At 39.0% G+C, this 16,796-nt stretch overlaps 2 protein-coding genes across 3 annotated transcripts in view; both read right to left on the bottom strand.

Annotated features, from left to right (window-relative positions):
- The window catches only part of LOC133612281 (tumor necrosis factor receptor superfamily member 5-like), a 7,882-nt gene extending 6,791 nt beyond the window's left edge, over positions 1 to 1,091 (bottom strand). The window contains exon 1 of the mRNA XM_061969542.1: positions 941 to 1,091. Within this exon, the coding sequence (XP_061825526.1) occupies positions 941 to 1,091 (151 nt within the window). The remainder of the gene's footprint in view (positions 1 to 940) is intronic.
- Positions 1,092 to 12,251: 11,160 nt separating this feature from the next.
- LOC133622051 (segment polarity protein dishevelled homolog DVL-1-like) overlaps positions 12,252 to 16,796 on the bottom strand; it is an 87,651-nt gene continuing 83,106 nt past the window's right edge. For both annotated transcript variants that reach the window (XM_061984594.1, XM_061984602.1), the window contains one exon: positions 12,252 to 13,743. In XM_061984594.1, the coding sequence (XP_061840578.1) occupies positions 13,262 to 13,743 (482 nt within the window). In that variant the 3' untranslated portion in view covers positions 12,252 to 13,261. The remainder of the gene's footprint in view (positions 13,744 to 16,796) is intronic.

Genomic DNA, 16,796 nt, shown 5'->3' with positions numbered 1-16,796 from the left:
CCCAGTGGTACTTAAAATAAAACATTACAACGTTTCCATATACTTTAAAGAAAAGATGCTCAAAAAGCTCCTGTAAGATATTCTGAAAACAACACTGCATTTGTGTCAAAATACAGTTAATTAAATACAGTTAATTTAAATTATGCAAGCATGTAATTTACTGTGATTAATCAAAAATTACAAGTGTGATTAGTTTGATTGAAAAAAAAAAATTTTACAGCACTAATATATGTATATATGTATTTTAGATTGTATTACATGCTAATGTTGGATCAGTTCAAATATTAGTCAAACAAATAAAAACAAAGGTATTTTTCCCCTCATTTTTTGCTAACATATAAACTTTCTTAAGTGCTCACTAAATACTTGCCACTTTAGCTTTTAAATTTTTTATATACGGTGTTCTCAGTTTAGTTTTATAAAGTGACAGAGTTATGCTCATTATGACCTTGTGTTGAATAGTATTCCAATCTATATATATATACACAACATATTAAAAAGAGTGTTTGAAAAACAATTTAGAAAAAAATAGTTTCTCAAAATGATTCCCGAGCGCAGCCACCGCTGCTACTCACTGCTCCCCTCACCTCCCAGGGGGTGGAACAAGGGGATGGGTCAAATGCAGAGGGTCATTTCACCACACCTAGTGTGTGTGTGTGTGAGACTATCAGTGGTACTTTAACTTTAGTGGTGATATTAACCCATTCAACTACACTGGTTATGCATTCAACATATGCTATTTAGTCATCCTTTTTTGTACAGATACACATACAAGAACAAGCTGAGCGAAAAGCATGAACCTCCACCAAGGACGTTGAAGCACAGAGATTAAGAAAGACAAAGAAAAGTTGAAAAAAGATTATAACATGTTGGCTTCCTTCACCAAAGCGGACAGAAGTTGACTTTATTCCCAATAAGTTGCGACGGCCTTGAGACTCACCTGGGTGACATTCCTCACAGCAAACTTCTTTCGTTTTGGGAACTGTCCTACTCGGATTCCAAATCTTGCAGCCCTGCTCTGCCAGGCTGCAGAGAGGACTGCCAGCAAGGAGGAGGAGTCGCAGGCTGAGAGTACACAGAAACAACTTCATACCTTCTGGAGATCACGCTGCACTCAATAGTCACTCATCAGTGGTCTGTGGCTGCTCTTATTTTCTCTCCTGGTGTCGTCGGGGGCGGGTCTTACAGTCACATGAGAGAAAACCCTTCTCTTTTCACTGAATTTCAGTGCATGCCGTCACACACATGAAACCACACAGCAAAAACTGAAATCTTAGTAAGATTAAATATCTCAAATAGGGATGTCCCGATCCAGGTTTTTGCACTTCCGATCCGATACCGATATTGTTTTTGCATTTCTGATCCGATACCGATACTGACCGATACCGATACTGACCGATACTGGCCTATCCGAGCATGTATTAAAGTTTAAAGTTATTTAGCCTACTTAGTTGTCAGAATCATGTTGAAAAGGGTTTTAGTACTCTTGATAACAACTAGCCAGCTGAATTAGGGGAGTTTGAATAATACACAATGGTTGGTAACAAGAAACTGACCTGTTTATTCAAGGATAAACACCAAATAGACAAAATTATACATGACAAACAGAAATGGCATCATTGAACTGGGCTGGGCGATATGGCCTTTTTTTAATATTGCGATATTTTAAGGCCATATTGCGATACACAATATATATCTCGATATTTTGCCTTAGCCTTGAATGAACACTTGATGCATATAATCACAGCAGTATGATGATTCTATATGTTTTGATTGATTGATTGAGACTTTTATTAGTAGGTTGCACAGTGAAGTACATATTCCGTACAATTGACCACTAAATGGTAACACCCGAATAAGTTTTTCAACTTGTTTAAGTCGGGTCCACTTAAATTGATTCATGATACAGATATATACTATCAGATAAATACTATCATCATAATACAGTCATCACACACGATAATCACATTGAATTATTTACATTATTTATAATCCAGGGTGTGGAGGGGGGCGCCGGATGTAAGTGTCAAAAAGACAGCCAAAAGAGTTTGATATGAGAATAAATCTAAAGTTAAAATATAGGGTAGAAATGCACCCATTTGCAGGAAATGTAGTCTTGATTTTCAAAATGTTCTTTCAAGGCTTGCATGTCTACATTAAAACATTCTTCTTCATACTGCATTAATATATGCTACTTTTAAACTTCCACGCAGAGAAGGAAATCACAACAACAAAAATCAAAAATTTTTTCATACGGTGTTTATGTGGAAATTTTTGCCTCGGCATTTTGATGGTGTGGACGTGTGGCACCGAATGGAGATAAGCGTCTCGACAGACGTCACAATATTTGAACAATGATGACGAAAACTGTTTTCTCTGTCGTGTCCGTGTGTCGAAAATTGTTATGCGCTTATTTTTTTATTTGATTTTGTGCGTGGCATAGATTTGCTATGCGCAGAGGACGCTTAAACAGTGCGCAATTGCACAGGCGAGCACCTTAAAGGGAGCGTTGCTCGCATGGCTGCGCTAGCATCACAGCTAACGTTAGCCATGCTGCTACCTCTCTGCTCGGGGAGGACGTATACATATGTGACGTATGACGTGACAGTATGTGACGTATGTAAGAAGGTGCACTTGCTGTCTGTAAGAGGGAGACACAGGAAAGAGTGAGAAGAGCCTGTCGTGTAATGCCAGCAGCTAAAAGCTACTGCGTGAGAATTCACAGACCTGTGGATGTGTTGAAGGTGTGCTGGAAAATGCGGAACGGAAATTACGGAGCAGCAGAAAAGTGGAATGTATTATTTAAATCGGTGCGTTGGAAAACACGGACCGGAGTTTTTTTTAAACTGGATCTGGACATCCCTAATCTCAAATACAGGTGATATTTGCTTATTTTCTCTCTGATAAGACAATTCTTCTCACTAAGCAGATTTTATGTTAGAGTGTTTTACTTGTTTTAAGGGTTTTGGTCCTAAATGATCTCAGTAAGATATTACAGCTTGTTGCTGAGATTTTATGACCTATATTGAGTAAAACATGCTTGAAACTAGAATATCAGCTGTTGCAAAGCTGTCTCATCAACACTCACAAATATAAAACTGCTTTTTTAAAGTAATAATTTCTTATTTCAAGCATGAAAAAAAAAAAATCATGACTTTGACACAATTGTGTCTCATAATTAAAACAGATGACAGCCAAATGGACTTTGCTGTTTTATTTTCAATGAAACAAGAGAAAAGACGTACTCATATAGTAGTACAGTTGGCACAGTACAGTAAACTGACAGTTAATATTTAAACATTTAACATGTGACACACACACACCGAGCCCCACTCAAAAAAGTATTAAAAGTCATAAATTAATATTTTTTTAACCTTTCAACACATACATTTACAGATAAACTTCATAACTCCGTATCTACTGATATAAGGTTGTATTCATTTGTTTATGTTTTTTTTAATGTTGTATGTCCTTTTTTCAAAGAAAACCAAGCGTTTGTTTTTTTTAGGTCAAAAACAAAATATGCAATATTTTTGCCAAAAATATTTTTAAGTGGAATATTTGATGTGAAGTAATTGGAGCCTTAAATAATAGTGTCCATCATAGCAGTGACAAATATGTCTGTACAACTCAGACGTTTGCATTGCCAACGCTTTGCGTCATTTATAAATATAAATATATAAAACAGAACTAAAAATGTTGGGCAGTGTGGTCTTTACATGAAATGCTTGATAACATCTTGGCCTTCACAACTGGAAGCATCAGTAGAAAAAAAGGTGTTTCTCCTCACAGACATATCACTACAGTTACTGGAACATAAATCCCATTGACTCATGAATATTTTCCCAGTCTTAACTGTTTACAGTTTTTGTCCATTGCTGGAACGCTATAGACACATGCTTGAACCAAAGTAGCAAAACTTGAAATTGTTGTTACTATACCTTCAACACCATGGAAACATACAGTGCATCCAGAAAGTATTCACAGCGCTTCAATCCCTCCACCCCATTTTGTTATGTTACAGCCTTATTCCAAAATAAACTTAATTCATTTTTGTTTTCAACATTCTACACAGAATACCCCATAATGCAACTTTAAAAAAAATAAAAATAAAAGTATTCACAGCCTCTGCTCAACACTTTGTTGATGCACCTTTGGCAGCAATTACAGCCTCAAGTCTTTATATATGATGCCACAAGTTTGGCACACCTATCTTTGGGCAGTTTCACCAATTCTTCTTTGCAGCACCTCTCATGCTCCATCAGATTGGATGGGAAGCATTGGTTTTCATCTAAGATGTCTCTGTACATTGTTGTATTCATCTTTCCCTCTATCCTGACTAGTCTCCCAGTTCCTGCCGCTGAAAACCATCCCCACAGCATGATGCTGCCACCTCCATGCTTCACTGTAGGGATGGTATTGGCCTGGTGATGAGCGGTGCCTGGTTTCCTCCAAACATGACGCATGGCATTCACACCAAAGAGGAGAAACTTTGTCTCATAAGAGAATTTTGTTTATCATCGGATATTGGCTCCAGCACCCCCCGCGACCCCAAAAGGGACAAGCGGTAGAAAATGGATGGATGGATGGATGGTCTTAGAGTCTTTCAGGTGCATCTTGTCAAACTTTTATGAAGGAATGGCTTCCATCTGCCCACTCTACCATACAGGCCTGATTGGTGGATTGCTGCAGAGTTGGTTGTCCTTCTGGAAGGTTCTCCTCTCTCCACAGAGGAATGCTGTAACTCTGACAGAGTGACTATCGGGTTCTTGGTCACCTCCCTGACTAGACTAAGATGAATGCAACAATGTACAGAGACATACTGGATGAAAACAAACACTGCCCATCCAATCTGATGAAGCTTGAGAGGTGCTGCAAAGAGGAATGGGGGAAACTGCTCTAAGATAGGTGTGCCAAGCTTGTGGCATCATATTCAAAAAGACTTGAGACTGTAATTGCTGCCAAAGGTGCATAAAAAAAGTATTGACCAAAGACTATGAATACTTATGGACATGGGATTTCTTAGTTTTGTTTTATATTTAATACATTTGATTAAAAATATAAACATTAAGAAAGATTTTGAGGACAGAAATGGATCTATTCCATTTTGGAATAAGGCTGTAACACAACAACATGTGGAAAATGTGAAGCGCTGTGAATAATTTCCGGATGCACTGTACCTGAAGCAAAAGCGCTACTTTGTACTTTAGTTGCAATTCTGCAACACACTTTTTTCTTTCTCCCTTGACATAAATGTGAATGTTGTTTTTTCCCCAGTGTTTGTGTGCTATTGGCTCATGTGTGCAGTTTTGTTAAGGAGAGCCAAGTTTCACAAAACGTGTTCAAGCATGAGGAAAAAAACGCAATGGGAAAACCCTCTTTTGTTTAGCTTTAGATTATACTACAGGGCTTTTCAACCTGTGTAAACCTGCCCAATTACTCCTGCTTTATAAACACAATTGATTACATAATGCCATGTCTCCATGTGATGTCAGTTGGCTGGTTAAAGCAGTGACGTCATGGTATTTACGACATTCAGGACATTGGCTGACTCCCAATGGGCTGTTTCTATTTATAACTTACATATATATATATATATATATATATATATATATGTATATATATATATAAATAACATACATTTTATATATAAACATATATATATACATACACACACACACATATATATGTATATACATATATATATATATATATATATATATATACACACACACACCTATATATATGTGTGTGTGTGTATATATATATATATATATATATATATATATATATATATATATATATATATATATATACACATATACATACATATATATATATAATGTATACGGTATATATATGTGTGTGTATATATACATACACACACATATATATACATATATACATATATACATATATATATATATATATATATATATATATATATATATATATATATACAAACCCTGTTTCCATATGAGTTGGGAAGTTGTGTTAGATGTAAATATAAACGGAATACAATGATTTGCAAATCATTTTCAACCCACATTCAATTGAATGCACTACAAAGACAAGATAATTGATGTTTAAACTCATAAACTTTATTTTTTTTTTGCAAATACTACTTAACTTAGAATTTCATGGCTGCAACACGTGCCAAAGTAGTTGGGAAAGGGCATGTTCACCACTGTGTTACATGGCCTTTCCTTTTAACAACACTTAGTAAACGTTTGGGAACTGAGGAGACACATTTTTTAAGCTTCTGAGGTGGAATTATTTCCCATTCTTGCTTGATGTACAGCTTATGTTGTTCAACAGTCCGGGGGTCTCCGTTGTGGTATTTTAGGCTTCATAATGCTCCACACATTTTCAATGGGAGACAGGTCTGGACTACAGGTAGGCCAGTCTAGTACCCGCACTCTTTTACTATGAAGCCAAGTTGATGTAACACATGGCTTGGCATTGTCTTGCTGAAATAAGCAGGGGTGTCCATGGCAACGTTGCTTGGATGGCAACATATGTTGCTCCAAAACCTGTATGTACCTTTCAGCATTAATGGCGCCTTCACAGATGTGTAAGTTACTCATGGTCTTGGGCACTAATACACCCCCATACCATCACAGATGCTGGCTTTTCAACTTTGCGCCTATAACAATCCGGATGGTTCTTTTCCTCTTTGGTCCGGAGGACACGATGTCCACAGTTTCCAAAAACAATTTGAAATGTGGACTCGTCAGACCACAGAACACTTTTCCACTTTGTATCAGTCCATCTTAGATGAGCTCAGGCCCAGCGAAGCCAACAGCGTTTCTGGGTGTTGTTGATAAACGGTTTTCGCCTTGCATAGGAGAGTTTTAACTTGCACTTACAGATGTAGCGACCATTTGTAGTTACTGACAGTGGGTTTCTGAAGTGTTCCTGAGCCCATGTGGTGATATCCTTTACACACTCATGTCGCTAGTTGATGCAGTACAGCCTGAGGGATCAAAGGTCACGGGTTTAGCTGCTTACGTGCAGTGATTTCTCCAGATTCTCTGAACACTTTGATGATATTACGGACCGTAGATGGTGAAATCCCTAAATTCCTTGCAATAGCTGGTTGAGAAAGGTTTTTCTTAAACTGTTCAACAATTTGCTCACGCATTTGTTGACAAAGTGGTGACCCTAGCCCCATCCTTGTTTGTGAATGACTGAGCATTTCATGGAATCTTCTTTTATACCCAATCATGGCACCCACCTGTTCCCAATTTGCCTGTTCACCTGTGGGATGTTCCAAATAAGTGTTTGATGAGCATTCCTCAACTTTATCAGTCTTTATTGCCACCTTTCCCAACTTCTTTGTCACGTGTTGCTGGCATCAAATTCTAAAGTTAATGATTATTTGTAGCATATTCAACTGAATATAGGTTGAAAATTATTTGCAAATCAATGTATTCTGTTTATATTTCAATCAATCAATCAATCAATGTTTATTTATATAGCCCTAAATCATAAGTGTCTCAAAGGGCTGCACAAGCCACAACGACATCCTCGGTACAAAGCCCACATAAGGGCAATTTATATTTACATCTAACACAATTTCCCAACTAATATGGAAACAGGGTTTGTACATACATACACATATTTACATATATATGTATAAATATATATACATATACATTAACTGCGAATGGTTGCTTGAAAAACAGTGTGGGTAATCAGGTCAATGCATACGCCATTGCAAAGATGAGTGAGGAGTGGAATGCTCACTGCTACATTTCACTTCTCAATACACCCGGACAGGACTTTAGAGAAAACTATAACCAAGTTTTGAGCAAATAAATGACGTGCATTCAAATAAAACGTTTAACCATGTTTATGTATGACATTCTGACAATAAAAATACATTTGTATCAAGATATTGGGCTCTTTTTTTAGGTTAATTCCAATAATGTAAACAGGTAATTTATTTGCAATTAATTTAAATTTAAAAGTGTGATTAATATGTTTTGTTTTATTTAAGTTGTTTTACAGAGCTAATGTATATATATTATCAACATGATATACATATGATTATATAATAATACGAAGAGAATGGAACACTTTACCATTCACTCTGACTTGAGATCAAACTTCATCCTAATCAAGTTTAAGTTATTCAGGATCACTTTGTGTTCCGGCTTAATTCAGCCAAACATGAAAGATGTGGGAGAAGCTGAATAACAACCTGATTAGTCCCAAATCAGCATTTTCTCGCCTAGGGACGAGAACGTCAGGTAAAAGGGGCGTGGTTAGCATTAGATAACCAATCACAGACATGAACATTGCACGGACAACAAAGCAGTTTACTTCATTCAGGAATAACAATTTATCATATTAAGTATGAAATATATAAAGATATTATATTTGAAAACCAACATTAGACACTCTGTCGTGGGCCGCTTGTTCAGCTTGGGTGAGCATGTCACTAGTGGGCTGTGACCTCACTTCCTTCCTGTGTGAGTAAGTGTGTGAGGGGTATAACATATGCAAGCATTTTGGTTTTTTTTTATCTCCGAGAAAAGACATGCACGTACTGTAAAAACGTAAGCGTGTTGATAAAATCTGCCCACTGGGAAAGTACACGCAATAGCGGAGCTCAGAGTTCCCACACAGTCTTGTCAAATGCCACTCAGGCAAATGTCAGCATTTTTTTCCTTTCACATTGCATCTCTCTCCAATGTTGATTTGAATGCCATTTGACCAGACTTTATGAATATGAATGATCATGTATGCTGCTATTTGATAATCAACTAAAAAAAAAAAAAAGCCACAACTTCCAACATATAGATTTTTAATCATTTATAATAAATTTGTATGTACAATCAACTTTTCTTTTGTAAAGAAAGACAATTAAAGAGAACGTTATGACTGCAAACAGTGTTTCAGACTACAACTTGCAAAGTGCTCATTAAACTTGTTGGCCTCTTGTTTTGTCATCAATTTGGTACAAGGGTGGAACCTTCAGGTTGAAGTCAGCTTGCAGAGTGACCGAGGAGCTAATATCTACAGTACTTCTGACATGTACTGTACGTCAGACGGCACCCTCTTGATAACATCACATGGCAAAGGTCAGTCACTCAGTAGGGCTGTGTGACACGCAGTTTGTCCACATTTGCCACAGCGAAACTACAAAACCTTTTGAGTCACTTAATGAGCAGTGAAGGGAATGAATGGTGACTAAAAATACCCATCATTAAAACTATTTTCTTCCACATTTACATTTTTGCTAATCCAAAAAAATCGAGAGATATCAACTTTGTTTGCGAAAGCAACATCAAAGTTGAGAAGATCAAATAAATACAGAGCTGCTCATATCACACAGCCCTGATCAGTCCCTCCACGATTTTGCAGGCTTTTGTGTGTGATTGACACGGCCTAAACTGTGATTGGCAGCATCTTTTTCAAAAGTTTGAGGCTTATTTTTTTCACAATAAAAATAATTTAACTTGTGATTTTAATGAATTTATTATGAATGTTGTTACTTGTAACCTTAACCTCAAAAAGCACAGGATTTCAACAAAATTTGGAAAACAAACACTTGGCAGTGAAAGCACAAACTCACCGCTCTTTGTCAAATTACTGTACTGTTATAATTCATTATTATGATTACAGAAATAAACATCACTGTCAACAAGACAAGAAAAGTTGCAGAAATTCTCTGTGTATGTTTTTTGCTTGAAAAGCATTTGTCCATCCGAAACATTAATTTATGTACCCACACATTCACACCTGTATGTTAGGAGCATTTGTGAACTTTCTGAGAGCAATTTCTAGCGCTAATTTGTGTCAGTCAATGAGAGATGAGGTGAGATTAGCCATGTCTACACTAAGTCGTTCAACCCGTTAAACGAATAATTATTTTGCCTAAGTCCCGTTTCAGCCACACTAAACCAGCGTTTAAGGTGCCCCTCCTCGGACAAATTCTTACACGGGTAAGTGCGCCGTGTATTTCTTGAATCTCCGGCACTAAGCTTTGTATGGACTCATTGATCGTTTACAAAGTGAGTTCGGAGAGTAAGTGACGCCAGAAAGACCCCGCCCACACAGGAAGTGACGTCAGAAATAACACGCCACAGCCAGCTTCATAATTAAGCGGTTTCATAACAACCGGAGCTAACCACTGGAAATATGGAGGCGAGTCATTCAGACATGCCGTGTTTCTCCTTCTTCTACATGTACTCCATGTATGTTCTCCACCTCATCGCTTGTGGAAATCACACATGAATAGCTTAAGAGAAAGCGATTGCAGCTATTTGGGATACAACACTTCTCAGACGGCAAGAGAACTTTGGAATGTCCGGCCGGGTCAGCTGTGATTCTACTTAGCGAAAAACTTCGTCCATTTGTCAAAGGAGAGTCAACGAGAATGTGAGCTCCCGTGCATGTGATAACAAAGGTAGCGTGTGCCTGGCCGTCGAGGGAAGACTAACTACGGAAAACATAAAATGCATTTGGACTGGCAAAGCAGACTGTGTCAGTTATTGTCCACCATGTATGTCGCAGACTCAACGTCTAGGTCCAGAGTATATAAAGTCACCAAAAAGGAATGGACAATGAAGGTGAAGGCAAACGAGTGAGAAGTGTCCTGACCAGATATCTACATCCCTAGTTTGATTGATGTAAAATGTTCTTTATCACATTGTTTTCGTGTCCAATAAATATTTGATTAATTTATGATGGCTCAGGTGTGATTCACTACAATAGGGCCCCGCAGCACACTGGATTCCAGTTAACTGAAATACCAAAACACTGGATATTGTTCAGATAAGTTACATTTAAGAACTTGCACACAAAGCAACACTGGAGATGACTATGACGTGTGCATTTTCCACGCATGCGTACTAGGTCGCGTTGGGCCGGCGGACGGAGGGGGGCAGGGGTCTTAAACGGTGGCATTGTAGTGTGTGGACACGGATAAGGTTAGGTGTGATTTACCCTTGATAACCTTAGTGTAAACGGGGCCAAGTCGTTTAACCCCTTAAACGAGTAATTATTTAGCCTAAGCCCCGTTTCAGCCACACTAAACCAGTGTTTAAGGTCCCCCTCTTCGGACAATTTTTTTACACTGGTAAGTCAGCCGTGTATTTCTTGAATCTCCGGCACTTAGCTTTGTATGGACTCATTGATCGTTTACAAAGTGAGTTCGGAGAGGAAGTGACGCCAGAAAAGACAGCGCCCACATAGGAAATGTGGTGAAATTAAGACAGAATAACCTTGTCACATAAACATACCTTTAGTTATGTCCTCCTTTTGGTGGGTAGCACTCCAAAAACCGCGACAGAATGTCCCCGTATTTCGATGGCGAGGACTCCCAATCAACATTCCTCGCCGCCATGGAGGTTTTATAGTCTTGAGTCACTATTAAGAGTAACTCCACCTCATCGTCTGACCACAAAAATAATTATTCTTCACAACAAAAGCAGCCATTTTCTATACCGTCGCAGATAGAAAGAATACACTTCCAAGTCAGAGGTGACTATATGACGCGCGTATTTTTTCGCGCATGCGTACTAGGTCGCGTTGCGCCGGCACACGAAGGTGGGAGGGGGTCTTAAACGGTGGTATTGTTGTGTGTGGACACGGATAAGGTTAGGTGTGATTTACCCTGGATAACCTTATCCGGCTTTAGTGTAAACCGGGCTAGGTCAGAATTGCAAATTTAAATTGGTTATTAGTAGGGATGTCCAATAATGGCTTTTTGCCGATATCCGATATTGACCAAACCCTTAATTACCGATAAAGATATCGACCGATACCGATATCAACCGACACCGATATATACAGTCGTGGAATTAACACATTATTATGCCTAATTTGGACAACCAGGTATGGTGAAGATAAGGTCCTTTTTAAAAATTAAAATAAATAATAAAATAAATTAAAAACATTTTCTTGAATAAAAAAGAAAGTAAAACAATATAAAAACAGTTACATAGAAACTAGTAATTAATGAAAATGAGTAAAATTAACTGTTAAAGGTTAGTAGTGGACCAGCAGCACGCACAATCATGTGTGCTTACAGATTGTATCCCTTGCAGACTGTATTGATATATATTGATATATAATGTAGGAACCAGAATATTAATAACAGAAAGAAACAACCCTTTTGTGTGAATGAGTGTAAATGGGGGAGGAAGGTTCTTTGGGTTGGTGTGCTAATTGTAAGTGTATCTTGTGTTTTTTATGTTGATTTATTTAAAAAAAAACAAAAAAAAACACGATACCGATAATTTCCGATATTACATTTATTGGCCGATATCGGACATCTCTAGTTCTTAGTCATATTACCCTGTTTAAATACATATTTAAATACATGTAAACTAAGATGTGAGGATGCCAGTGCTTAATGTTTCTATAATACCCAGAGTGCTGAGACAGGAAGAGGAAGGGGAGGACAACAATTGTGTTGTGATTGGGAATTCTCTTGGCAAAAATGGCCTAAATGCCAAATTAATTGGCACAATCATCGCAAATTCCTGGAGGGACTGCCTGTTGATTGAGGACACCAACTAAAACAACCTCTGTAGGAGATGTCCGCTGTTTGCAATCAGATTTATAGACGTTAACAGTGAACGTGACGGGGATGACGATACATTCGACAGAGCACAGCAACAACTGTGAAAACTGGCCACTGATTGACGGATGTCTGATTGTCAGTCAGCCATATTGACGACATATGGCACTAGCAATGCAAAGCAATCACATAAATAACACAAACATCTTCCAGTGTACGAATGGTTCTTTTTTGGCAGGAGGCAACCTCCGGCCCCAAATAAAGGTATAACACTTTGAACAAAATGTGAAACTTTCTTCAAGAAAGTCATGCGTTAAGCCGCCCCACCCCCCTTGGGAAGAAGAAGAAGATACGTGCCGATCGCTAGCCTGTCGGAGGTAGCTTGTTGGCAGGTGACAGCTTCTAAAACTCAGTGGCTATGCTACAGTCACAAGTTGGGGACGGCGTGTCGTTTTTTCCCCATCAGCTCCCAAAAAATAGAAAACCTAAAAAAACAATAAGTGCGACATGAGGGTGACGGTCTGGGGATTGAGATCCAGGCCCAGGTCTTGCAGAGGAACACACATCCAAGATGGAGTGATCTTTCCGGAATCACTTAAACTGTACACTGAACATGCATCCAGCCACACGATTGTGCTCTTCCTTCCCATAATCCTTTGCGACGCAGTAGTAGTGGAGTTGTTAAATAACAAATGAAGTTGTAGTGTTTTAGAAGGCACTGTCCTGTCACATGATGTCCACAAAAAACTCGCAGGGATTGCCCATGGCGTGCTGGAAGGACTGGCGGCTGCCCGTGAGCTCAGGGGGAATGGCGGCTAACTCCCTCCCCGGGGGAGCTCCTGGTGGCGTGCCGCTGCTGCTGACCGAGGCCTTCGGGGCCAGTCGGGCAAGACAATACGGCGGCGGCAACCCCGGAGGGCCGTAGGAGGAGGCGTGGCTTTGCTCACTGTGGGCGCAGGAGCCTGGTCCTTGCGGGGACAAGGGGGCGTGGCTGTGGGTGAAGGAGTGCTGGTTCTTGTGCGAGTGGCCGTGACTCAAACTGGATCGGGCGCGACTGTGATGGCTCATTTGACTGGCGCACCGGTCGTCACGCCTCCCTCCACGGACGCCTGGCTCGGACTCCCCGCATGTTGCCTTGTGCGACTTCTCCTGCGGGGATGAGCGCCTACCTTTGTTTGCACTGGGGTTGGATCCACTGCTGCGGCTCCCTGTTGGGAAGACACATTTGTCCCGTGTCAGCACATGTCTCATTACTAAGCATTGGTTTAGACCAGCTGGCAACAACACACACCATCCTTCACACAACAAGGAAACATATTTGGTAAAGGACGCCACATACCAGGGTGACACAAAAAAAGCGTTCGTCACCTAAACTTGAATAACTTTTGAAATAATTACTCAATTCTTTTTATTTTTCAGATTTACCAAGAATAATTAATGTTCTAAAAGTTTAGAAAATTTAAACTTCGAGATGCCATGGACTACTGAACAAAAGACATTTATAGTTGAGGCCTATTTTCGAACCGCTCGTTGTCGTCCTCGAACCAGAATGGTCCAATGATGCCATGTTTGGAGATGGCGACCCATGCAGTGCACTTGACAGAGTGTAATGGCCTTTGCAGACAGTACTCAGGGGGTGTGCTACCCCAGAAGATGTTGTTCTTAGAGTTCACATGACCTGACAGCAGAAAATGTGCCTCATCCGAAAACCAGACATTGTCAAGGAAGTCTGGCGCAGCATCAATCTTATCGCAAAACCACTGGCACATGATCACTCGTTTCCTCATGTTGGCAGGTGTAAGCTTTTGTTTAATCTGTATCCTGTAAGGATAGAGGTTGATATCTGCGATCAAAATTGTCCGCACAGACTCCCGGTTCATTCCAAGCTCCTGACTTCGTCAACGCACAGACTTGCGTTGGCTGCGAACAACAGTCTCTGACTGCATCAACGTTCTGTGGTGTCCTTGAGGATTTCGGTCGTCCAGAGTGTGATTGTCTGTTAGTATCTTTACCATTGAGGTTATTAATAGTCCCATGGGTTCGGAACTTGTTGACCCATCTGTAGATCATTGTGTGGGCAGGAAATTCACGACATCCAAACCGTTCTTTGAATTGCAATTGAGCCGCGCGAATAGAATTCAGCCGAAAATAGGCCTCAACTATAAATGTCTTTTGTTCAGTAGTCCATGGCATCTCGAAGTTGAAATTTTCTAAACTTTTATAACATGAATTCTTCTTGGTAAATCTGAAAAATAAAAAGAATTGATTAATTATTTCAAAAGTTATTCAAGTTTAGGTGATGAACACTTTTTTTGTGTCACCCTGTATAAAGCAGTAGAATGACGACATTGAAGAAGTTATCATTAATGTTATCAAAAGTTGACATAAAGCTATAAAATATGTACATCAATTCTGTTTAGTTCAACTAATACATGTTTTAATCATATTTTTCAATAAGCGGTAGAAAATGGATGGATGGATCTAGAGTGCTGAAATATTAGGCTTCAACCTAATAAAATGTATTATATTCTTCATGTATGTTCTTTACATACACTTGTAAAGAACATAATGTCATGGTTGTCTTGAGTTTCCAATAATTTTTACAACTCTTATTTTTTTGTAATAGAGTGATTGGAGCACATACTTGTTGGTCACAAAAAACATTCATGAAGTTTGGTTCTTTTATGAATTTATTATGGGTCTACTGAAAATGTGACCAAATCTGCTGGGTCAAAAGTATACATACAGCAATGTTAATATTTGCTTACATGTCCCTTGGCAAGATTCACTGCAATAAGGCGCTTTTGGTAGCCATCCACAAGCTTCTGGCAGGCTTCTGTTTGAATTTTTTGACCACTCCTCTTGACAAAATTGGTGCAGTTCAACTAATTTGTTGGTTTTCTGACATGGACTTGTTTCTTCAGCACCAGTTCCATTGGCAGCAAAACAGGCCAGAGCCTAATACTACCAGCACCATGTTTGACGGTAGGAATTGGTGTTCCTGAGATTAAAGGCCTCACCTTTTCTCCTCCAAACATATTGCTGGGTATTGTGGCCAAACAGCTCAATTTTTGTTTCATCTGACCACAGAACTTTCCTTCAGAAGGTCTTATCTTTGTCCATGTCATGTCAGATGAAACAGAAATTGAGCTGTTTGGCCACAGTACCCAGCAATTTGTTTGGAGGAGAAAAAGGTGAGGCCTTTAATCTCAGGAACACCAATTCCTACCGTCAAACATGGTGGTGGTAATATTATGCTCTGGGCCTGTTTTGCTGCCAATGGAACTAGTGCTTTACAGAAAGTAAACAGGACAATGAAAAAGGAGTATTATCTCCAAATTCTTCAGGACAACCTAAAATCATGAGCCCGGAGGTTGGGTCTTGGGCGCAGTTGGGTGTTCCAACAGGACAATGACCCCCAAACACACGTCAAAAGTGGTAAAGGAGTGGCTAAATCAGGCTAGCATTAATGTTTTAGAATGGCCTTCCCAAAGTCCTGACTTAAATGTGTGGACAATGCTGAAGAAACAAGCCCTTGTCAGAAAACCAACAAATTTAGCTGAACTGCACCAATTTTGTCAAGACGAGTGGTCAAAAATTCAACCAAAAGCTTGCCAGAAGCTTGTGGATGGCTACCAAAAGCGCCTTATTGCAGTGAAACTTGCCAAGGGACATGTAAGCAAATATCAACATTGCTGTATGTATACTTTTGACCCAGCAGATTTGCTCACATTTTCAGTAGAGCCATAATAAATTCATAAAAGAACCAAACTTCATGAATGTTTTTTGTGACCAACAAGTATGTGCTCCAATCACTTCATCACATAAAAATAGGAGTTGTAGAAATGATTGGAAACTCTAGACAGTCATGACATTATGTTCTTTACAAGTGTATGTAAACTTTTGATCGCGAATGTATATTGAATGCAAGTACAACACTTAAAAACTTCAGTATAGCAGTAAGTGGAATTAAATCATGGAATAGATTAGGTAAAAAAAAAACAGTGTACTGATATGATCCAAGTTAAGAAACTGTTGAAACTCAAAGTGTTCACAAAGTGCAAAGAAGAACAATGATAAACATTTTGCTAATCTTATTCACCATTTATTTATTTTTTATTTATTAATTATGGAGTATATTGTGAACAAATTGAGAACAGGGAGTGAACAAAAGTGTTGGCAATTGCTAGGTAAGGGAAAATGGGGTGGGATTAAATAAGCTCTGCCTCGTCCTACTCCTTTTCGAACATGTTGAAAAGAG

This window comes from Nerophis lumbriciformis, linkage group LG01 (genome assembly GCF_033978685.3).
Source record: "Nerophis lumbriciformis linkage group LG01, RoL_Nlum_v2.1, whole genome shotgun sequence".
NCBI lineage: Eukaryota > Metazoa > Chordata > Actinopteri > Syngnathiformes > Syngnathidae > Nerophis > Nerophis lumbriciformis.
Note: the sequence above shows the minus strand (reverse complement) of the source record. Positions and strands in the feature narration are given on the sequence as shown.